The sequence below is a fragment of the Anguilla anguilla genome, chromosome 1 (assembly GCF_013347855.1).
Source record: "Anguilla anguilla isolate fAngAng1 chromosome 1, fAngAng1.pri, whole genome shotgun sequence".
Classification (NCBI taxonomy): Eukaryota; Metazoa; Chordata; class Actinopteri; order Anguilliformes; family Anguillidae; genus Anguilla; species Anguilla anguilla.
In genome coordinates this window covers 8,163,095-8,185,915 of record NC_049201.1, presented here as the reverse complement: position 1 = coordinate 8,185,915, position 22,821 = coordinate 8,163,095, and the positions used below count along the sequence as shown (strand labels likewise).

Sequence of the window (22,821 nt, the reverse complement as noted above, 5' to 3'; positions counted from 1 at the left end):
AATGGCCTAAAATGTGTAAGATATTTCTTAAAAATTCACCCTGAATTTTTGAAGCCCGTGTAAAAAGTAAAACGGTTTTCTCTTTCCTATTATATTATATTCACTGTACTTTTGCAAAAAATGAATTGAAAGTAAATATTTACAGGATGTTAGTCAAAACACAGACAGAGACTGAGGCAAGACAATTCGGTCTTTGCTCTCTGCCAAAGACTGATCTTGCGGGAAGAGTCGTTTCTCAGTGTGTACACAAGGCAGTCTCTGGCACACTACAGCAAGATTTTACCTCTCAGTTTCGGGAGGGCATACAAACTGGCGCCGTTAGCTTGTGCTCAGGGCAACGCAGGACACTGAGTTGCACTAACCTGGACGTGCAGGAGGACAGAGAGAGAGGGAGGGAGAGAGAGAGAGAGAGAGATGAAAAATGACAGGACGGACCTGGAAGTTATGTGTCCCTATGGGCCGCTGCTTGCTGTGAGTATCGTCTTCACAAAGAGAATGAAAGTACCTTTTTTTCTTTTTAAAAAAAGCACTGCTTCAGTTATACTCCCCCCCCCCCCAGATTCAGCTTTTTCACCCAATGAGAAGTTCCAGGTACCCTTCTCCATTCTGGAACGTTCCCTTTCTCAGCAATGTATATACCAAATAACCGAAATGCATGATTACACAGTGTGCCCATTACATTACATTTCAGGCATTTAGCCTGAAGTAGTGTGACTTACACAACTTTTTATCTTTTTTATTTATTTATTTTTTCACACATCATTGCATCCATTTATACAGCTGGATATATACTGAAGCAATGCAGGCTAAGCACCTTGCTCACGGGTACAATAGCCGTGTCCATTATGCCACTTGATAATGCACAATAGTCCCCTTTATCTGTTAAAGGTGTACGTGTACACTAAGACCAAGCACCCCTTGTCATTTGAGTCACATGATGTGACAACCACAGAATGGTGTAACTGCATCATATAACATGATATATTGGTAGATTGCATTTAGTGCACCATGGGCCTGATTTATTGGGACCTGTACAAAGGCTTCTAATACATGCAAGACCAACAACATGACCATTGGTCATAGCATTGGTTTTGCACCAATCGTTAGTTGTGCTATCAGTTTTGCACATGTTAAAAGGTTTTGCATATGCTAAAAGGCTTAGTGAATCAGGCCCTAATCTCAAGGTCACCAAGAAGACATTTGCATTTATTTCACAACACTTATTTATTATTCTCATCTTATCAAGCCATGTGGTCTGCGTTCAGGACTGTTTCTTCACCCAGTCTTTCTGATCCAAACATTTTCTCATTTTTATTTTTTTTTAGATCACTCCTCCCTTGCAGGAGGTCCTTAATTTTCACCTCCTGTTTTTGTCCACTTTCTTTTGTTTTTAGGCGTTCTCCAGTAAGCCCTGATTAGCTGCTAGGAACATGAACAGGGCTGGAATCTGCCTTAAAAAACGTGACTCAACAGAATTTCTTCTTTTGCTTTCTCCACTCTTAGCCAAAGATACGACACCTCATAGCCCATGGCTAGGTTTTTTAAAAAAAGGTTCAGTTTTTTTTAGCAGGGTCTGGATTAAATTACTCCTTCTTTAATGTTGCAGATCTGAATGCTCTGTGTAGCTGCTACGCTGTGATCTCTCTCTCTCTCTCTCTCTGTCTCTCTCTCGCTCTCTCTCTTTCTCTCTCTCTCTGCCTCTCTCTCTTGTTGCCTTTATTTTGGAGTTCAGGCGCACACTAGGCCTGCTCGAAATGTGAAGATGTCGTATTGGTGAGCTGCCTGAAGGCTGGACAGAGAGCAAGAAATAAAGAAAAGAAAGAAAACGAAAGAAAGAAATAAAATGAAAAAAAGAAATTATAAAAAAAAATTTTTTTAAACTCCCTCAGGTTATTTTCTTGCCATCACCCCAATCTCCCAGGCGTCTTTGAACGTTGCGCAAGAGGTGATTTTTACTGGAGTATAACTGGCCGCTGAATGCCGTCGGACATGCGGGTCCAGATGGGAGTGAGCCACAAGGGGGGGTGGGGCTGTTGCTCTGGAGGCCAGCCAGCCCGTGCAGGAAGCGACGAAATGCCAGGAGCAGCGGCCGGCCGGCCGAGGGTCCCGTCCTTTCCTCCCTCGCCGCTGCTTGTGACTCCGCAGAGCCGCTGCCGTGCGCGCCCCCGCGACTCATCCCGCCACCCCCCCGCCCCGCCCCGCCCCCCCCCCCCCAAAGCGCCGTGTCATCACGCTTGCGTCGCCGTTTGTGTCTCACTCCTGTGGAGCCCTCCTTTATAATGACCTGCTGCTGCGTATTCAAGCGATGGCAATACAAGGCGAGTGTGTTAGAGAGGGAGCGGGAGAGACAGACAGGGTGGGAGGAAGATTCTGGTAAAGGGTCCATCAGGAAGGCGGCTGGGTTGCCAGATGGCTCAGTTTTTTCGACAGGAATGTCCACTTTTCAGATTACTTGTGGTCCCGGCCAGACGATTTAATGTCCAGTCTGAGTAATTGATTGAAAAAATTTTCAGTTGGTTGGTAATGCATTTGTGTCTCAACCACCCTCCCTTTCCACAAAACAGTGATAGCAACACCCCCCACACCCCCCCCCCCCCCGCCCCTTCTTCTCCTCCGTGGTCTGCCATCGGTCCCGGCAGCTCACCACCTCGATCGTAATTTCCAGCTGTGCATGTTGTTCTGGTTTTCGACGAATTCTAAATCTGGCAACCCGAGAAGGCGGAGCGTGCCGTGCAGGATGGACGCGCACGGCCCTCATTCTCAGAATCGGAAACGTGACATTATCCTTAATCAGGAGCTCTGCGTGGTTAAAGCCAATTAAAGGGCTGCAGTTGCGAATTGTGGCGCCTGTGTGTTAGGGATTGGGGCCCCCCCTGCGTGGACACCGATGGGGCCGCTTGGGGAGCGGGCAGGGGTGGAGGGGTAGGGGGGGGTTTTTGGGGAGGTCACGTGTGTTTTGATTCCACAGATTGGGAGATCAGCGCCTGTTCCCAGACAAACATAAATGAGTCAGTTTGAGGTTAGCACAACACGACAGGAACTGTACGATGTCACCTTTGTGTTAGCTTGCGCTCAATCTGATCACATGACTCAATCTGACACCGCTCCAAGCAAAAGAGGTCTTCATCTAACTGAGCAACGCATTGCACTCATCCGAAATATACCGTCTATGAAATTATGCGTCTGGCGTTGGACATGGACATTACGTAACACTGTTTGTTTTTCATGGATTATTCGATATTAGGCGAGGGCGGTTTATGACATGACAGTCCAATCGTATAGCAAGCAGCTTTATTTCCAGAGTGACATTCAAAGCAACATACCTGTACTAATGTGTACAACATAGATGTATGTACTAAGGTGTACTACATACATATGTGCGTACTGACATTTACTGAAGACGTAGGTGCACTAAGGTGTCCTACGCGCAAATGTGTACCGTGGTGTACTATACACATATGTGCACTGAGGTGTACTAAAGTGTTCACCAGTGTCCTTTAAAACCCTAACCTAAGAAAGCATCCTAGTCTAAAAAAAGACTTGGGGGGGTGGGGGTGGGGGGGGGGATAGGGGTGGTGGAGGACAATGGTTGTCTGTACAGGAACAAGAGGGCTTCATGGTTCCCAAACAGTTCCCAAAAGGTGAGGGCCGACGGCCAGGGAGGGCAAGAGGGGGGAGAGGGGGGGACCGAGCTGCGCCTGCCTGCCCGTCCTGACTGAGCTCAGAGGGGAGCGCGCTGGCCCATTACTGCCATTCTCTCAGACCGGCCCCAAATTCAGCGGGCGGGTGCGACTTCGTCACCGCTCTCACAGGGGCCGGAGCCGCCTCTGCCAGGGGCGTTGGAGGGAGGGAGGGAGGGGAGGGGAGGGGAGGGGAGGGGAGAGCGCCCGGCGGCACGGGACGGGACGAGACGGGACCCCCGCGACGCTGGGACAGGAGACAAGCGCAGGCTCGCGGGTGGAGAGGGCGCAAGCCCGGTTTTTACACAGAGGACGAAAACGACGGCCAGGACGTACGAAACGCACCCGAGGACAGGATCAAGACAGGCGAAAAGGTACGCGCTTTACCTGAGAGCGGTGACTGATAAGACACCTATCTGATAATTTGACAGACATATTTCACATGTCTTCATAAATATTAATATACCTAATGTAAAATTTCAGTTAACATACAGTATATGGGCAATATATTTGAACTCATATATATATATATATATATATATATATATATATGCTTTTTTAAACATTGCTACAGATACAAGATGGTTGTAATTATTGGCTCACTGGTTCCATCTGAAGGGAGTTACATGGATGTGACTGGTTCACATAGGGGTGGAAAATAGCATGTAGCATGAAGATTTGTCACTGAGCCAAATGTCTACAGTTCCTGTCTATTAATGTTTATGGCGTTCTTTACTGCAATATTGAACTTCGATATTAAATTGAATACAAGGTGGCACATTTTGGCATTGCAGCACAATTAAATTGTTCATGCAAGACCCTCTGGGTGGTTACATCAGAACCCACTCGTCAGAACTCAACACCTTGCCATCTGGATCCAGACCATAAACCCCACAGAATCTAAAACGCTGACTGTTAAATGTAAAAAAACTCAATTTTGCTGAAAGTTTGAGATGCTTAAAACTTAAAGTACGTTTTTTTTTTTTTTTTTTTTGCTTTAGGACGTGACGTCCCATCTGTCGCATACTAATGGAGTCCAAGGAGGTTAGTGCTTCATGTCTGACTGAACGTCAGTTAAGGGGAGTACAACAGCGGGTTGCAAGGGAACAGAATGTTCTTTTTAAACGTCAGTACGTGGAGGGGACTGCGTGTACTGCGTTGGCTAGCGTGTCTTTAGCAGGTTTTTCCATCCCTTGGTGTCTGCAGAGCACGATGACCGCCATTCTCCTCGTCACCATCATATCGGCCGTGCTGGGCTCCCTCCAGATTGGGTATCACACGGGAAACGTCAACGCTCCGGCCAAGGTGAGGGAGGCGGGGCTCCTCCGCCGTCAGTCACCTGGGTCGCCGTGACTACGGAAACGTAGCTCCTTCACACCACGACGCAATTTTGGGGCAAATTTCCGGTTCAGTTCTGCGGAAGTTCTATTTTCAAAGTGAAAAATGGGCCGTGATTTTAATTTCTCGAGGGTTTTATGTGGAGTTGCGAATGAATGAATTTGAAATTTAATTCATTTCCAGAATGGACATTCGCAAAAACATATATGCTCTAAACTGTCTTGGGTTGGTCCTGAATTGATCTACTGTTTGATCGTAGGGTCCCATGACAACTGACTTATATAATTAAATATTATGAGCTTTAGAGTACACATATAGCCTATATTCCAAGGTCATTTTAATTGACCTCTAGTCTTCGAAGTAAAAACAGTACCTTAGCTATATTGTAAGTATAGCAAAGTTACAGTGGGGTCTAAGATCCTTACAAAAATCAGATTTGAATTTTAATGGTGATCTATGTTTCAGGAGCACATCACTGTGGTGTGGAATTTTACAGCAATTAGTCTCGGTCTTCTCTCTTTGTCCTTGAAGATAATTGAAGAGTTCTTCAATGTGACTTGGAGGGCCCGGCACAACACGTCCTTGCCGGACCACAGCCTCACCTTCCTCTGGTCCCTCTCCGTCAGTATTAAGGATTTCGGAGCTCTGCTTGGCTCCTTGGGGGTCAAAGGTCTAGCTGACTCCTTCGGCAGGTGAGAGGAAAACCGAATCACCTGGTAAACCTCGGACAAACCAGCCTTGGTGTTAAAGTGGGAATATAAATACATAATTGTACACAATGTCCTGCCCAGGCGTCCTCAACACTGGTCCTGGAGACACGACCACATCTGCTGGCCTTTGCTGTTACTCAGCACTTAATTGATCACTCGACCCTTTAAGGTTTAAGATCACAAACATGTGACTAGAATGTTCTTAACTGAACATTCTAATGCTGATGTCACAATCACTGCTGTTACTGAAAGCAATGTTCTAGAACACTGACTTTGCAAAATTCCCAAAAGCCTACGAGCGGCTCTCTAGGACCTGAGCTGATGACCCCTGGCTCAGCCAATCGTATTATTTTACCTCCCTGTCCCCCCCCCCCACCCCCTTCGCACAGGCGGAACTCCATCCTGATAGTGAACGCCCTGTCCATGGTGGGCGCCAGCCTCATGTTCGTCTCCAAGGCCAGCGAGTCGTTCGAGGTGCTCATCGTCGGGCGGCTCCTGTTCGGCCTGTTCTGCGGCCTGGCCATGAGCCTCAACCCCCTCTACATCCAGGAGGTGTCCCCCACCGAGCTGCGCGGCGCCTTCGCCACGCTCAACCAGGTCTCCTTCGCCACCGGCATCCTCCTGGGCATGGCGAGTCTGCGTCTCACTTCCTATTTCCTGTTTCCTATTTCACTCCCTCAGTCTCCGTGTAGCCGAAAAAATATATCCTTCCTCAGCACAGTCATTTCACACAGCGTACTCTATGACCACACACAAAAAAAAACGACGGCCTTCGGGGTCTAATCTCACTTGTTTGGGCTGGACGGCGGCAGTGTAGTATCATGGGTAAGGGGCTGGTCTTGTAACCAAAAGGTCACAGGTTCGATTCCCGCATGTAGGACACTGCCGTTGTACCCTTGAGCAAGGTACTTAACCTGCATTGCTTCAGTATATTATCCAGCTGTATAAATGGATGCAATGTAAAAGGTATGTAAAAAAAAAGTTGTGTAAGTCGCTCTGGATAAGAGCGTCTGCTAAAATGCCTGTGATGTATGTAAATTGACGGTGCAGGTGGTGGGCCTGGACACGGTGCTGGGCACAGAGAGGTACTGGGCCCTGATGTTCTCCCTGTCCCTCATCCCGGCGCTGCTCCAGTACCTGATACTGCCCTTCTGCCCCGAGAGCCCGCGCTACCTGCTCATCACCCGGGGCCAAGAGGAACAGGCGGAGGCAGGTGGGTGTGGGCAGCTCTGGATGTCAGACTACACTGTCAGAAAAAAAGGGGTACGGTATGGGTCCGTTTTTTGTTTCTCTAAAGCGGGGGTCCTCTACTCGGGCCAGAAAGGGCCGGTGTGGGTCTAGGCTTTTGTTCCAACCAAGCAGTTACACACCTGATTCTACTAATCAACCTTCGGAGTCTTTACTAAGGACCTTGATTAGTAGAATCAGGTGTGTAAAAGCCTGCACCCACACCGGCCCTTTCTGGCCCTAGTTGAGAACCACTGCTCTAAAGGTAAAGGGTACAACATACCTTTGAGGGTATTGCCCCACTGACAAGTCATTGTACCCCGATAGGTACAATTTTTGGCAAATTATTTCTGACAGTGTATTGTCTGCGAGTTACAGTACCTGAGGACAAAGTGGGGGTCTTTGTCCTCTTACTGGTGATAAATCTGCTCCTGGCTCTTTGAACGTTTGAAGGTTTGGAATGTTTGAATCCTAACATTACATTACATTACATTATAGGTTCTTAGCAGACGCTCTTATCCAGAGCGACTTACAACAAGTGCATTACAGAACTCAGAGACAAGTGCTTTACAACATTCCTGCAAGAGAGCTACAATAGGTATAACTTTGCTTAGGTATAAGTGTGACTTGTACACCCTAATTTTTTTTTTTTTTTTTTTTTTTAGAAAAAAAAAATGTTAGAGGGTAGTGGGGGGTGATGAGGTGAGATGTAGCTTGAAGAGGTGAGTCTTCAGTCTACGTTTGAAGACGGCCAGGGTCTCTGCTGTTCTGACTTGCACAGGAAGGTCATTCCACCACCGTGGGGCTAGAACAGACAGGAGGCGTGACCGGGTGCTGGTGCGAGCCGGGGCAGGGACCAGGCGACATGTGGCAGCAGAACGGAGAGGTCTAGCTGGGGTGTAGGGTCTGATGAGTTGACGTAGATAGGGAGGGGCTGACCCCCTGGCTGCTTTGAAGGCAAGCACTAATGTTTTAAATTTGATGCGAGCCATCACGGGGAGCCAGTGGAGGGTGGTGAGCAGGGGGGTAACGTGGGAATGTCTGGGGAGGTTGAAGACCAGACGCGCTGCTGCGTTCTGGATGAGTTGCAGGGGTCTGATAGATGATGCTGGGAGGCCAGCAAGCAGGGAGTTACAGTAGTCCAGGCGGGACAGGACCACTGCCTGGACGAGGAGTTGGGTCGAGTAAGTTGTGAGGAAGGGGCGGATCCTCCGGATGTTATACAGGAAGAACCATAAACAGCACCTAACGGTTTTGTCTTGGCGATGCACCCTGAACGAGGGCTCTGTGCGTAACAGTCCTCTTTGTGAAAGCCAGCCGGCCACCAAAAGGTATAAAAATCACCAAAGGTTTGAGCTTTGACCTCTGAACCCTTGACCTTTTTCTTTCTTTCAGCCCTCCGAAGGCTGAGAGGAAATTCAGACAAGGTTCTCAACGAGCTGAAGGAAATGAAAGAGGAGGCAGCTCGCACCCAATCAGGAGTGACTGTTCGACAGTTCTTGATGAAGCGGAGCTACAGGCAGCCAATAATACTGGTCCTGATTATAAACCTGGGCAGCCAACTGTCCGGATTCAATGCTGTGAGTCCTCAAATTTCCAGAACAAAGTACAGCTTTCAAAAAAATGAGAGTTTATGCTGCATAAGGATCCACCACTCCTGGGTCTTCATGTGGCATACAGTAAACTGTCTGATACTTGGAGGATGATCAATTTTGTGTCAGATGTTCAAACCATACATTTTTAATGGCATGATTTTATAATAGTGAGGTTGAACCATTCATTTTTAATGGTTTAGCTTTATTAATGACATTGAATGATAACTCTTTTGAATAATTACGATGTTTCAAAACAAAAATATATGAAATTAAATGACTAGGCAAAAGAGAATTCCTCTTTTCACAAAAACATTTTTTTTGTAATATTCTCTTATGCTAGCAGCAGGAATACTAGAATTATTGAATATTTATGCACAAACTTCTAAAAGCTCAGGAAACTTGAATTTTATGGAGGATGACTACTGGGTCAGTAGGTCAGGGCCGCACGTCTGGTGGTGAGGACAGTGCGGAAGAAGCACGCCAGCTCCTTTTCGAAAGCCAATTTCTGAATGTTTGGGATTCTTTTCCCTTTCCAGATAATAAATTATTCGACCAAGATGTTCTCCAAGGCAGGGTTCCGGGAGGCCAAGTACCTGACGCTCGGGGTGGGGGCCGTCAACGTGACGTTCACCGTGGTAGCGGTGAGTCTCCATGGTAGCATCTGCTCTTCAGAGCCTGCGGACCAACTGACGTTTTTCGACAGAACACCTGAGCGGTCAATGTGTGTGTGTGTGTGTGTGTGTGTGTGTGTGTGTATGAATGTGAGTATACTGTGCTCTGCCCGGTAACAAGAACAGTAACTGCCATTTGGTGCGACAAAATGGCCGTTGTTTTTGATAGCAGTGCATATTTATTTTATTTTTTTAGTTGGAGGTAATGAGGTAACTTAACTGTCTTTTTTGTTTTTGAAAAAGTTCTTCCTGGTGGAGAGGGCGGGGCGCAGGAGGCTGCTCCTGACCGGCTTCCTGTCGTTGGCGCTGTGTAACCTGCTCATGACCATCACCGATTCGATCCTGGTGAGAAAAACGTGAAAAAACTGCTCCTCTGCGGGGCTGTCATGCCCTCTGTTTTGAACCTCATGTGAAATGTAGCCTAAAAATCTGTGCTCCCATTTCAAGATATTCACTCGGTTTAAAAATTAGTTGGAGTTCCTGGGGATGTCCATCAAAATTTTATATAAAGGGTTAGGGTTAGGGTTAGGGTTAGGGTTAGGGTTAGGGTTAGGGTTAGGGTTAGGGTTAGGGTTAGGGTTAGGGTTAGGGTTAGGGTTAGGGTTAGGGTTAGGGTTTTAGGGTTAGGGTTAGGGTTAGGGTTAGGGTTAGGGTTAGGGTTAGGGTTAGGGTTAGGGTTAGGGTTAGGGTTAGGGTTAGGGTTAGGGTTAGGGTTAGGGTTAGGGTTAGGGTTAGGGTTAGGGTTAGGGTTAGGGTTAGATCGGTTCCTTTCAGTTCTGATATTATTTGTTTTAGTACAGACTCCGCCGTGGTAAAAACCCGATGTGAAGACATTTTGCACAATCTTTTCCACAATTTCCCCCTCCCCCTCTTTTCCCCCTCCTTCTGCACCAGCACCTCGTTCCGGACCTGCGCAGTCTGCAGGTCCTGGTGGTGTTCTTCCTCATCTCGGCCTATGAGGTGGGGCCCGGCCCGATCTCCTGGTTCATCGGCGCCGAGCTCTTTGACCAGCAGTCCCGGCCCATCGCCATGGCGTTCACCAGCATGCTCAACTGGGGCGGCAAGTTCCTGCTGGCCCTGCTCTTCCCACCGCTGCTGGTACTGTGTGTGTGTGTGTGTGTGTGTGTGTGTGTGTGCGTGACTGTGCGTGTGCGTGTGCGTGTGCGTGTGTGTGAGTGTGTGTGTGTATGTGTGTGTTTGTGCATGTATGTGACTGTGTGTGACTGTGTGTGTGTGTGTGCGTGTGAGTGTGCGTGTGTGTGTTTGTGTGTGCGTGTGTGTGACTGTGTGTGTGTGTGTGCGTGTGAGTGTGCGTGTGTTTGTGTGTGTGTTTTTGCATGTGTGTGACTGTGCGTGTGAGTGTGCGTGTGTGCGTGTGCGTGTGAGTGTATTTGTGTGTGCGTGTGCGTACGTGTGTGCGTGTGTGAGAGTGTCTGTGTGTCTGTCGGTCGGTCTGTCTGTCTGTGTTTGTTTCTGTGTGTGTGTGTGTGTCTGTCTGTCTGTCTGTCTGTCTCTCTCTCTGTCAGTCTGTTTGTATGTCGCTCTGTCCAGTCTCAAGCAAGTCTGACATGTATACAGAGGTGGGAAGTCCAGGGGTCAGAAAGTGAAAGTCCTGCCGTGTATTTCCTCCACCCATGAACTCAGCTGATTTTTACTGTATTACTGTATTATTACTGTAGTTCCACCTCCTGGCTGAAGAACTGTGCAAATTAGTATGTGATTGGAACAAAATACTGGGGTGGACTTTGGCTTTCTGAACCTGGATTTTCCACCTCAGCATGTACTGTATGCATTCATAAAAGTGCATCCGTGTGTCTCTGTCTCTGCACAGGTTACCCTCTAAGCCAGTGGTCTCCAACCCCGGTCCTGGAGAGCTACAGGGTCTGCTGGTTTTCATAGTGACTCTGCACTTCATGAATCAATTAGAGCAGTTGATTACACAGTTAACTCAACACACCTGGTGTCTTGGGTCTCAATTGGGTGCTGATTTTAAGGCGACAACAAAAACCAGCAGGACCCTGTAGCTCTCCAGGACCGGGGGTTGGAGACCACTGCTCAAAGCTCTCCTGAGTCATTCGCCCACGGCGCGCTTTGGTAAATTTCCTTTTTTGTTTGTTTGTGCAGAAAGTGTGCGGGGCCTACGTCTACCTCCTCTTCACGGCGATGGCCACCCTGGCCTTCAGCTACACGCTGCTGCGCCTCCCGGAGACCAGGGGGCGCACTTTCGATGACATCGCAGCCGAGTTCCGGGGGGCCGAGGGCATCCCCCTTCACAACAAGACCGGTTTCAACACCTTCACTTGACCGTGCGCCTGACGGTTCATCTGCACCTCGTCTCGCCGCAGTCCGGAGCTCCTAAAAACCCTGAATCAGCCAGAGATCGACGCCTTTTCGACAGTACAGTATGTCTATCGAGATTCACCCTCGATCTGGATGTATTTGACCTTCTAACTTTAGAGGGACAGTGTGTGCATTTCCTGCTGAATGCATTTACCAGATTGAACCCGTCAAGGGAAAGTTAATCACTGATGTGTACGGCACAGCATTTTTGTTCCAAAACATTGGAACTGCTCTTGTCATTCCTAGACAGGAAATAACCTAATTGTCTCCTTGCTCTGGGTCAAGGAAGAAAAAAAAGCAGTGCACAGTGTATCGTCCCTCCACACACAGCAGATCCCTGGCTCAACCGAGCGAAACATTCTCACCTGGAACCAAGCCACCCAAAAACTGGAGCCTGCAGACAGGGGAGAGAGTGCACCTTTCCAAAATATTATTGGCTCGTGAAATCTGACACACCTCTTGGATTGTGTACATTTGTGAGACACTGCAAATAGGGGAAACTGCCAAGCAAATAAATAATGTTATCATATCCATGGCGTGTGGATCACAAGAACATAAAAAAAGGATCAGCACTTGGCATGGGCTCACTTTGCAGCAGTGGGCAAGATGGGGTGGATGGCTCAGACAGGCAAACCTGTCCAAAGCAAAGTTCCTTTATTCTGCCACTAGAGGGCAGGGTTACATTTATCACTGAGATTGACAAGCTCCATACTGCAGCAATCAGAGTTGAAGGTGAATTGTCTTAAGTAGTTTTTTTGTTCTTTTGGTCACAGTAACGGCCTGATAAATACGTATTTTACATGTCTGGCTGCTTTTTGTGCATTTTTGTATTTCCTGTGTTTTATTTTTGTGCTGTGTAAATTGAAGATTGTAATAAAAATGCCCGAGATCCAAAGACAAATATTCCTCATTGTGGTCTATCTATTTAAAAAATTCAATTAGTACATGAAAATTTACCTTTTTACAGGAATGATTAAGGATTACAGTTACTGTATGTGTGTGTGTGTGTGTTTGTGTGTGTGTGTGCAGGGGGTGCATTGTGATGCATGCAACAGTGATGGTCAGTGGAGTGGACGCTAAAAATAAAAAACAAAAACAGACCAAAATGCACAGAGCGGGGTTTGAACCGGCAACCCTCCGATTGCCAGACAATCGGTCTTACCTCCTGAGCCCCTAGATACTTCCTAGTCCTGGTTCTAGCGGCCCAGCAGATGGAGACAGAAACGGTAACCATTCCCACGAGTCCCGAGCAGCGCGGAACGGCACGGGGCGCCCCTGGTAACCGTCGGGCCCCACGGTGGAAAAGTGGATGAATGTGCTGTACTTCTGTGCGAAGAGGTCTGCACATCGTCTAGCGTGATGCTTCGTGATGCCCTTAATCGAGGGTCCCCTTGGAGATCGTCTCTACCTACGGCGCAGTTCTCAACGTGAATTTATAACCTCAGTCGCCATGGAAACCAAAACAAATGTCATTGTGGGAGGAGTAGGCGCAATCCCCAGAGCACCTTTCAGCAAGTGGTGTAGTTCCACTAAATAGTGCTAGAGGGCACTCCTGAGTTATCACCCAATATATTTGACTTCCTGACAAAAGATCAGGACTCGGGTTAACTGATATTACACACAAATAAATACTTTTTTTTTTGTGTTTGTTTTTTGCATCGCCTGTTCCCTTTCCTCTCCAGATTTTTTCCCCCTTAAAAATCAAGGGAAATATCTGATTTTAATGGTAGCGTCTCATCTGTTGGGAACCATTGAGTGGATTACCTCACTTCCTGTGTAGGGGCCCTGACTTTTTCAGGGCCTCGTACCTCTGGCGTTTCACATCTTTGAGGTTCTGGATTCACACACTGAGACTGAGGAACATGGTTCCTGTTGTCCTCTTCTTCCTCCTGCCACTCGGTAATATTCGTACATCAGCGTTCTCTCTGAATTGATTTTTTTATGATAGATATTTAAATAATTATCTTGATTTTCAAATGTGTTGTTCAAATCAATCATTCAAATAAAACGTATTTCTGGTAACACACCAGCTATAAACATGGGTAAACTTTATAGACCGTTCTAACGGCTGCGTTTAAAAGTCTTACAGGGAAACATTCCGAGCTCTTCTGATATTGGCATTCGCTTTATCTTCATGCTTTGCAACGACTGTCCTCAAATTCAGGCTACGCAGTTAACCAGACGGCAGACGTCTTTTCGGAAGAGGGACGCGACGTGACCCTGGCGTGTTCCCAGAGGAACACCGACTTCAACAGCATGTACTGGTTTCGGCAGAGGCCCGGCGAGGGGCTGGAGCCGATCGTGCATTTCTACGTCCAGATGGAGACGATGGAGGAGCGGCTGAAGGAGAGGTTTTCTGCCGCGCGCGTCGGCGCCTCCCTGACGCTGACTCTCCGCGGGGCGCGGCTGAGCGACAGCGGCGGCGTGTACTTCTGCGCGAAGCAAGAGGCACGGTGCAGCCGCGCGACGGCCCAGCCGAGACAAAAACTAGTCTACCCGCCGCACCCCCCCTCTCTCTCTCTCTGTCTCCCCTTATCTCTCTCTCTCTCTCTCTCTCTGTCTCCCCCTCTCTCTCTCTCTCTCTCCCCCCTCTCTCTCCCTCCCTCTCTCTCTCTCGGTCTCCTCTTATCTCTCTCCCCCCCTCTCTCTCTCTTTCTGTCTCCCCTGATCTCTCTCTCTCTCTCTCTCTCTCATTTTGTCACCGCTCGTCTCTTGTCTTCACCGCTGAAGTGATAAAGCCGTGGCTGGTTTTTTCCCATGGTGCACCTGTTTCTTCGGGGTTTCGTACTGTTTAAACGGTACTTCACCAAATGGTTGAGTGGCAAGCTGGTCTGAATGAGCCTACTGCATGGAAAAACATTCCCTGTTATGTCATATTTTTAAAAAGAGGCCAACTAATCCTGGGAAATGATATTTCTTTGGCACCAGATGTTCAGTTACAACAGTGTATGCGTTGATGTGATGTGGTTTTACAGTCTTAAAATTTTTTGACATATTTTTTTAAGGGACTGAGACTGCTGAGGTATTTTCTCTTTGAAGTGCCTGTCCAATCAGGATTCAGAGTCAGGTGAATATCTGACATCTAAGTGTCAACAATACTGCTGTCTCAGCCCTCTTCTCCACTTCATGCAGTGCAGTGTGATGATCTTATAGTGCTCTGCTTATATGAGAAACAGCAAGGCAAACAGTCCCAAGGAATTGATCAAAGAAAGCAACAGGTTTTTGAGGAGAACTTTTGAGTCATTTTTATGTGCTACAGTAAGTGTGTGTGTGTGTGCAAGCGTGCATTCATATGTGTGTGTGTGTGTGTGTGTGGGTGTGTGCATGTGTGTGTTTGTGTGTGCAGATATGTGCAAGTATGTCTGTGTGTGTTTGTTTGTTTGTGTGTGTGTGTGTGTGTGTGTATGAAAAAGGAACAAAATTTGAAAGATTAAAGCAATTCAGAATACATAAGAATGTGACTGCAGACACTGTAAAGTCACTTCCTTTTTAGTGCCAGAGAGACTCTCTTCAGGTCATCCTGCCGTGCTGTTCTTCTCTCTCGAGCAGTAAGAGAATCGACATGACCAGCTCTCTCATCAGATTCGCTGTCACACTGCTATGGGCCACTGGTAAGGACAACACTCATATATGCTTTTGTTGACATAAACAACAACAACAACAATAATACAAATACAAATAACAGTAGGCCTATTCATTAAAAAACAGTAAAAGCAGTAGTCACATTTTATAATAATAATAACAATATCACATTAATTGTTATTATTATTATTATTATTATTATTAATAATAATAATAATAATAATAATAATAATAATAATAACAATACTAATAATATATTTTAAAATTAATAATAAGGGTTTAGGGCCTCAGGGATAACCCAGTTTTGTGCTCCTGCAGTCCTTTGCCTTGAAGTCCGGCAGTCTCCCTCGCTGCTGTGGCTGACGCAGGGCCTGGACGAGCCCGCGGAGATGCGGTGCGAGCACACGGACGTCAGCTACTATCAGATGTACTGGTACCGTCAGCTCCCCGGACGGGGCCTCCAGCTGGTGGTGCTGTCGGACACCCTCAACGCGCCCGAATTCGGGGAGTTCGGCGGGGGGAAGTACGGCGTGGCCAAATCCGTCGCCCAGGAGGGGAGTTTCACGGTGAAGGAGCCGGCGCCGGAGGACAGCGGGCTGTATTTCTGCGCCGCCGCCAGTCACAGTGACTCAGAGTCACGCCGGGGCTGTGCAAAAACTCCCCCCAGAGCGCGCGCTGTGTGCACACACACACACACGCACACGCACGCACACGCACACGCACACGCACACGCACACGCACGCACTCCGCGGAAGACACGGTTTTGACCTAGAGGAGGCACTGCACACACTAAAAAAACGGAAAAAATAAAGAAGAAAAACATTTCAGTTCCCACAGGAGCCTTGTGAGCTATGCTTGTGGTGTAACCGATGCTAGGTTCAGATTTTAGTTAGAAATACCAGGCCAGGTTCAGTCAGCCAGAAAGCTCCAAGTGCATCAAGCAAGACCTGTTTTTATAATGATCGTTTTTTTGATGAAGATACTGTATGCCCCTTGTATGTTCTGAAAAGTTGAATATACAGATAAACAAATTAGACTCTTTCTGCAAGATAATTTCTTCTTATCCACTTACATCTGTCTCTCTCTACAACAGAGCACACCTGTGCCAAACCACAGCTAGCAAATGCTGATATAAAATTACAGCTGCAAGAGACTGTTGCTTCTCTTACACTTTTTCTTGTAGTGATGTCACATTCTTTCTCTTCAAGAGAGCTCTACCCAGGTAGCATTGCATGTTTTCTCTCTCTTATGCTAAGACTGTCCGCTTCCTGTCCACCTCATGTCCTGTGGTTCTTGTTGACAGTTGGAAATCTTGAATGTAAGATAATAGGAAGCCAAAAAAGTGAAGTTTTAAATCCAATTTGTCGTGTGTCTCAGTCAGTCACGACAACATCTTTCTCCCATGTATTCACCTATGACTAATTCCAATAATTGTTTGCTGACTGTATTTTGCGTAGTTGTCTTTAAAATATGAGCATCTTTAAAATATGTACAATGCAATCCAAAATGAAAGGAGTTCATTAGCTTCTTAATTACTGTTACATTGCTGTCTCATTCCCCATTTGATGTCTTATAACTCGTCTGTCTACTGTCTTGTGTATCTTTGTGCTTTATGTCAGGACCCCTTGCAAAAGAGATTTCAATCTCAATGGGGTTTTCCTTGTTTAAAAAAAAAGGCGAATATACTTCATGACAAAGAGTAAAAATGCCACAACACACACAGCAAATCTAAACGGTTCCAGAATGTACCAGTAGAGGGAGACTAAATGAAACAAACAAACCATCTACTGTGAAAAAATAAAATGTCTGTCATCTTTGACAGATGTTGTGTCGTCAGAGTTTCCTGCCTTTTACCTCTGGAGAGCCTAGTCTCACTCACTAGTTTTGGTTCTGTGCTGCCCTCCCCTATTCTGCACTGGCTAGTTAAGATTTTACAAACATTGGCTCGCTCCAGCTTTTTTTTCCCCCCCATAAACTGCCTAGCAACACATTTTGCTTGTTTGCGTGAAGGAAGGCATTTAATGCTCTGCGGCGGCAGTGTTATTTGAAACAGAAAATAAACTGAGGTAGCTTGCTAGCGGCGCTAGGTTCCCGTCATCATGATCGGACTCCCCATCGGCTGCATTGTCACTCTACTCTGGCTCACAGGTGAACTAGATGTCCGTATGAAAATGCATTTTACCAGAATGCGTTGCAAAATACCCATTAATGTCTCCTCTCTTTCCTCCCGCAGACCCTTCCCTGTGCAGCAAGGTTTCCCAAAGCCCTGCTCACCTGGCCCAACAGGTGGGAGAATCCGCTCAGCTTCAGTGCTCACACAGAATTGCGGGATATGATCAACTTCTCTGGTACCTGCAGTCTGGAAATGGAGTTTTCACGTTCCTTGGGTATATGAATTTGAACTTTGGGTACCCAGAGGATCAGTATAAAGGAAAATTTTCACTCCAAGGTGACGCGCGCAACGATGCTACATTAACCATTCAGAACCTCTCCACCACTGACAGCGCAACATATTTCTGTGCAGCTAGTAGCACAGTGTAGTAGCGCCTCTTTATCCAGTACAAAAACCCACCGGTGAGCAGGCCTTAGCTGTCTGTGCAGCTCATGCAGAACACCTCCACACCTGCAGCAAACCACAGCTGCCTCCTTTATTGTAGGGATCTAAGAATCAGGTATACTGTACGTGTCCTCAGCTTAGTATATACTGTGAAACATATCAAAAGAAAACTAAAGAAACTAATATCATTCTATGTAAAAAAAGAAATTAATGCATAAACTTGTGTATTGTATATACAGTATATTATGTATAATTTCTATTGTTTATTCCTTTTGAAGTTACTTGTACAATGTAAGGTGTTCAGCTATTCGATTGTTCTTCTGATGCCATTCCCTGTCTTTCTTCTCACACCAAAACCCAGAGAGCGAGCGACAGAGAGAGAGAGAGAGAGAGAGAGAGAGGTAAGGGGAGACAGAAAGAGAGAGACAGAGAGGGAGGGAGAGAGAGAGAGGGAGGGAGGGAGAGAGAGATAAGGGGAGAGAGAGACCAGCGAGCAAGCTCAGATCTGGTCAGTAACGTCTGGGTTTCTTCTCTATCGAACAGCACAGGAGTCGATGCACCTTTAGATCTGGATCACATCATGATGATAAGGGCTCTCATCAACTTCACTGTCTTATTGTTTTGGCTGACAGGTATCATAGAAAATATCATAAAATAATTAAGGTGCACAGTATTTGAACATGGGGCCAGATTCAACGATACAGATTGAACTTTGTCCTGGACTAAACAGAGTTTTGTATAGAGAATCTAGAATCGTTAAATTGAATTTCGTCTAGGACTAGGTTTAAAACTGTGCCCGTGAGACTGACCTATGATGTTTTGAACACCTCCATCACTACCGTAGAGTTTGAACGGGCTGGTCCATATCTGCTTTCACAGGTCAGTTGGTCAGAGGCGGTGTTCAACAGTACCCCTCATCCCTTCTCCAACGGTCCGGAGAGCCCGCTACTCTCCACTGCTCACACAACATCTCCAGCTACAACATGATACTCTGGTACCGCCAGCCCAGGGGAGCTGGGGCTCTGGAGCTCCTCGGATATCTTCACCACGACAACAAGAACGTGGAGCCCCCGATGGAGACAAGACTCAAACTCGAAGGAGATGGAAAAAAGTCAGGAACCATGACGATCTCCAGCGTCACGTCAGCGGACGGCGATGCGGTGTACTTCTGCGCAGCCAGTGAGACACAGCACCACATCGTCCCTCTCGCCTCTACAAAAACCCTCTCGTGTTCAGAAATCGACCAGCAGGGTGCAGCAGAAATGTTTTTAAAAAAAAAAAATTTTAATCAATTAAAAAATTTTAGTGAATTATCTTTATTAATTTTCTGAGCAATGAACTTGCTTTCTCCGCTCTTTTTTTTTTCATTTTTTCATTTTTGTCTTTTCATTTTTTGTCATCAATTTTTATGAAGATTTTATGATGTCACTTCCTGCCCTCCCCATCCCTGAGAGTGCACGTAAGGCCACACTGCTCTGCTTTTACTATGTTCCCTCACCAGCACTGAGTCACCATGATCAGACTTCTCCTTATTATCACAATCTCATTTCTCTCAGCGAGAGGTAAGATGTCATCTCTCTAGACAATTTCAGAGATCCAGTAGCCATCTCTACACATGTTTACACTGAATTTGATTGCAGATCACCACATTCTTTAATAACCTGTTACTAAGGTGGAAAAACAAGGTTAAAATTTGATTTTTGTTTTCTACAGGTGTGCAGAGTAATGTCATTATGGACCCCAAGATTATCTGGAGTCATATAGGGGACCTGGCCCAGATGAACTGCAGCCACACCTTGGGAGCTAGTTACTACCAGATGTACTGGTACAAACAAAACCCACCTGAGGGTATTCAGCTCATAGTGTTTACAACTACTGGTGGGAACCCTGAATTTGGGGATTTTAGCGAAGACAGGTATGTGGCAGAGAAAGCTGTGGCTGAACGAGGCTCTCTCAGGGTGAAGAAGCTGGAGGCAGAAGACAGCGGCACATATTTCTGTGCAGTCAGTGAACACGGCCCTGCAGACTCATTGGCTGGGTGAACATAAACCTCCCCGTGCCAGTCTCACTGTGACAGGGGAGGGGCAGACCTGAAACGAAGCCAAGAACACAAACGGCAGCAAGGCTCTCCTGCAGGGGGGTGTAAAGCTTCATAAACAGACACATACCCACTTCTCCTGTCTCCTTTCAATCTCAATGGGGTTTTCCTTGTTTAAAAAAAAAGGCGAATATACTTCATGACAAAGAGTAAAAATGCCACAACACACACAGCAAATCTAAACGGTTCCAGAATGTACCAGTAGAGGGAGACTAAATGAAACAAACAAACCGTCTACTGTGAAAAAATAAAATGTCTGTCATCTTTGACAAATGTTGTGTCGTCAGAGTTTCCTGCCTTTTACCTCTGGAGAGCCTAGTCTCACTCACTAGTTTTGGTTCTGTGCTGCCCTCCCCTATTCTGCACTGGCTAGTAAAGATTTTACAAACATTGGCTCGCTCCAGCTTTTTTTTCCCCCCCATAAACTGCCTAGCAACACATTTTGCTTGTTTGTGTGAAGGAAGGCATTTAATGCTCTGTGGTGGCAGTGTTATTTGAAACAGAAAATAAACTGAGGTAGCTTGCTTGCGGCGCTAGGTTCCCATCATCATGATCGGACTCCCCATCGGCTGCATTGTCACTCTACTCTGGCTCACAGGTGAACTAGATGTCCGTATGAAAATGCGTTTTATCAGAATGCGTTGCAAAATCCCCATTAATGTCTCCTCTCTTTCCTCCCGCAGACCCTTCCCTGTGCAGCAAGGTTTCCCAAAGCCCTGCTCACCTGGCCCAACAGGTGGGAGAATCCGCTCAGCTTCAGTGCTCACACAGAATTGCGGGATACGATCGTCTTCTCTGGTACCTGCAGTCTGGAAATGGAGTTTTCACGTTCCTTGGGTATATGAATTTGAACTTTGGGTACCCAGAGGATCAGTATAAAGGAAAATTTTCACTCCAAGGTGACGCGCGCAACGATGCTACATTAACCATCCAGAACCTCTCCACCACTGACAGTGCAACATATTTCTGCGCAGCTAGTAGCACAGTGTAGTAGCGCCTCTTTATCCAGTACAAAAACCCACCGGTGAGCAGGCCTTAGCTGTCTGTGCAGCTCATGCAGAACACCTCCACACCTGCAGCAAACCACAGCTGCCTCCTTTATTGTAGGGATCTAAGAATCAGGTATACTGTACGTGTCCTCAGCTTAGTATATACTGTGAAACATATCAAAAGAAAACTAAAGAAACTAATATCATTCTATGTAAAAAAAGAAATGAATGTATAAACTTGTGTATTGTATATACAGTATATTATGTATCATTTCTATTGTTTACTCCTTTTGAAGTTACTTGTACAATTTAAGGTGTTTAGTTATTCGGTTGTTCTTCTGATGCCATTCCCTGTCTTTCTTCTCACACCAAAACCCAGAGAGCGAGCGACAGAGAGAGAGAGAGAGAGAGAGAGAGAGAGAGGTAAGGGGAGACAGAGAGAGAGAGAGAGAGAGGGAGGGAGAGAGAGAGAGATAAGGGGAGAGAGAGACCAGCGAGCAAGCTCAGATCTGGTCAGTAACGTCTGGGTTTCTTCTCTATCGAACAGCACAGGAGTCGATGCACCTGTAGATCTGGATCACATCATGATGATAAGGGCTCTCATCAACTTCACTGTCTTATTGCTTTGGCTGACAGGTATCATAGAAAATATCATAAAATAATTAAGGTGCACAGTATTTGAACATGGGGCCAGATTCAACGATACAGATTGAACTTTGTCCTGGACTAAACAGAGTTTTGTATAGAGAATCTAGAATCGTTAAATTGAATTTCGTCTAGGACTAGGTTTAAAACTGTGCCCGTGAGACTGACCTATGATGTTTTGAACACCTCCATCACTACCGTAGAGTTTGAACGGGCTGGTCCATATCTGCTTTCACAGGTCAGTTGGTCAGAGGCGGTGTTCAACAGTACCCCTCATCCCTTCTCCAACGGTCCGGAGAGCCCGCTACTCTCCACTGCTCACACAACATCTCCAGCTACAACATGATACTCTGGTACCGCCAGCCCAGGGGAGCTGGGGCTCTGGAGCTCCTCGGATATCTTCACCACGACAACAAGAACGTGGAGCCCCCGATGGAGACAAGACTCAAACTCGAAGGAGATGGAAAAAAGTCAGGAACCATGACGATCTCCAGCGTCACGTCAGCGGACGGCGATGCGGTGTACTTCTGCGCAGCCAGTGAGACACAGCACCACATCGTCCCTCTCGCCTCTACAAAAACCCTCTCGTGTTCAGAAATCGACCAGCAGGGTGCAGCAGAAATGTTTTTAAAAAAAAAAAATTTTAATCAATTAAAAATTTTTAGTGAATTATCTTTATTAATTTTCTGAGCAATGAACTTGCTTTCTCCGCTCTTTTTTTTTTCATTTTTTCATTTTTGTCTTTTCATTTTTTGTCATCAATTTTTATGAAGATTTTATGATGTCACTTCCTGCCCTCCCCATCCCTGAGAGTGCACGTAAGGCCACACTGCTCTGCTTTTACTATGTTCCCTCACCAGCACTGAGTCACCATGATCAGACTTCTCCTTATTATCACAATCTCATTTCTCTCAGCGAGAGGTAAGATGTCATCTCTCTAGACAATTTCAGAGATCCAGTAGCCATCTCTACACATGTTTACACTGAATTTGATTGCAGATCACCACATTCTTTAATAACCTGTTACTAAGGTGGAAAAACAAGGTTAAAATTTGATTTTTGTTTTCTACAGGTGTGCAGAGTAATGTCATTATGGACCCCAAGATTATCTGGAGTCATATAGGGGACCTGGCCCAGATGAACTGCAGCCACACCTTGGGAGCTAGTTACTACCAGATGTACTGGTACAAACAAAACCCACCTGAGGGTATTCAGCTCATAGTGTTTACAACTACTGGTGGGAACCCTGAATTTGGGGATTTTAGCGAAGACAGGTATGTGGCAGAGAAAGCTGTGGCTGAACGAGGCTCTCTCAGGGTGAAGAAGCTGGAGGCAGAAGACAGCGGCACATATTTCTGTGCAGTCAGTGAACACGGCCCTGCAGACTCA

At 46.4% G+C, this 22,821-nt stretch overlaps 4 protein-coding genes across 4 annotated transcripts in view; all 4 read left to right on the top strand.

The window, feature by feature from the left end:
• The first annotated feature begins 4,709 nt into the window (after positions 1–4,709).
• LOC118209542 (solute carrier family 2, facilitated glucose transporter member 1) lies at positions 4,710–12,405 on the top strand. Its single transcript, XM_035384919.1, has 10 exons — positions 4,710–4,724; positions 4,887–4,985; positions 5,550–5,710; positions 6,118–6,358; positions 6,779–6,941; positions 8,351–8,535; positions 9,087–9,191; positions 9,465–9,566; positions 10,116–10,319; positions 11,346–12,405. Exons 1-10 carry the CDS (start codon positions 4,710–4,712, stop codon positions 11,523–11,525), a joined length of 1,455 nt encoding a protein of 484 aa, XP_035240810.1. The 3' UTR covers positions 11,526–12,405.
• A 995-nt stretch (positions 12,406–13,400) lies between these two features.
• LOC118237360 lies at positions 13,401–16,459 on the top strand. The gene is made up of 5 exons (XM_035435989.1): positions 13,401–13,460; positions 13,726–14,009; positions 15,055–15,172; positions 15,462–15,777; positions 16,447–16,459. Exons 1-5 carry the CDS (start codon positions 13,424–13,426, stop codon positions 16,457–16,459), a joined length of 768 nt encoding a protein of 255 aa, XP_035291880.1. The 5' UTR covers positions 13,401–13,423.
• Positions 16,460–17,037: 578 nt separating this feature from the next.
• On the top strand, positions 17,038–19,163 carry LOC118237311. The gene is made up of 4 exons (XM_035435884.1): positions 17,038–17,291; positions 17,377–17,592; positions 18,580–18,951; positions 19,153–19,163. The coding sequence occupies exons 1-4, from the start codon at positions 17,243–17,245 to the stop codon at positions 19,161–19,163; spliced, it is 648 nt and encodes a 215-aa protein (XP_035291775.1). The 5' UTR covers positions 17,038–17,242.
• A 1,075-nt stretch (positions 19,164–20,238) lies between these two features.
• The window catches only part of LOC118210508 (M1-specific T cell receptor beta chain-like), a 128,818-nt gene continuing 126,235 nt past the window's right edge, over positions 20,239–22,821 (top strand). Inside the window, exons 1-3 of the mRNA XM_035387130.1 lie at positions 20,239–20,396; positions 20,482–20,697; positions 21,671–21,971. Coding sequence (XP_035243021.1) covers positions 20,348–20,396; positions 20,482–20,697; positions 21,671–21,971 — 566 coding nt within the window. The 5' untranslated portion in view covers positions 20,239–20,347. The remainder of the gene's footprint in view (positions 20,397–20,481; positions 20,698–21,670; positions 21,972–22,821) is intronic.

What these genes read in the sequence shown, in the direction of transcription:
- LOC118237360 (XM_035435989.1), top strand. Translation starts at nt 13,424, where the DNA reads ATGGTTCCTGTTGTCCTCTTCTTCCTCCTGCCACTCG. An exon ending in CTTCTTCCTCCTGCCACTCG is followed by an intron (nt 13,461 to 13,725) that starts GTAATATTCGTA and finishes CCTCAAATTCAG; the next exon opens with GCTACGCAGTTAACCAGACG. An exon ending in ACTTCTGCGCGAAGCAAGAG is followed by an intron (nt 14,010 to 15,054) that starts GCACGGTGCAGC and finishes CTTCCTTTTTAG; the next exon opens with TGCCAGAGAGACTCTCTTCA.
- LOC118237311 (XM_035435884.1), top strand. Translation starts at nt 17,243, where the DNA reads ATGATCGGACTCCCCATCGGCTGCATTGTCACTCTACTCTGGCTCACA. An exon ending in CACTCTACTCTGGCTCACAG is followed by an intron (nt 17,292 to 17,376) that starts GTGAACTAGATG and finishes TTCCTCCCGCAG; the next exon opens with ACCCTTCCCTGTGCAGCAAG. An exon ending in AGGAAAATTTTCACTCCAAG is followed by an intron (nt 17,593 to 18,579) that starts GTGACGCGCGCA and finishes CTGCTTTCACAG; the next exon opens with GTCAGTTGGTCAGAGGCGGT.
- LOC118209542 (XM_035384919.1), top strand. An exon ending in CTAGCTGACTCCTTCGGCAG is followed by an intron (nt 5,711 to 6,117) that starts GTGAGAGGAAAA and finishes CCCTTCGCACAG; the next exon opens with GCGGAACTCCATCCTGATAG. An exon ending in CCATCACCGATTCGATCCTG is followed by an intron (nt 9,567 to 10,115) that starts GTGAGAAAAACG and finishes CTTCTGCACCAG; the next exon opens with CACCTCGTTCCGGACCTGCG.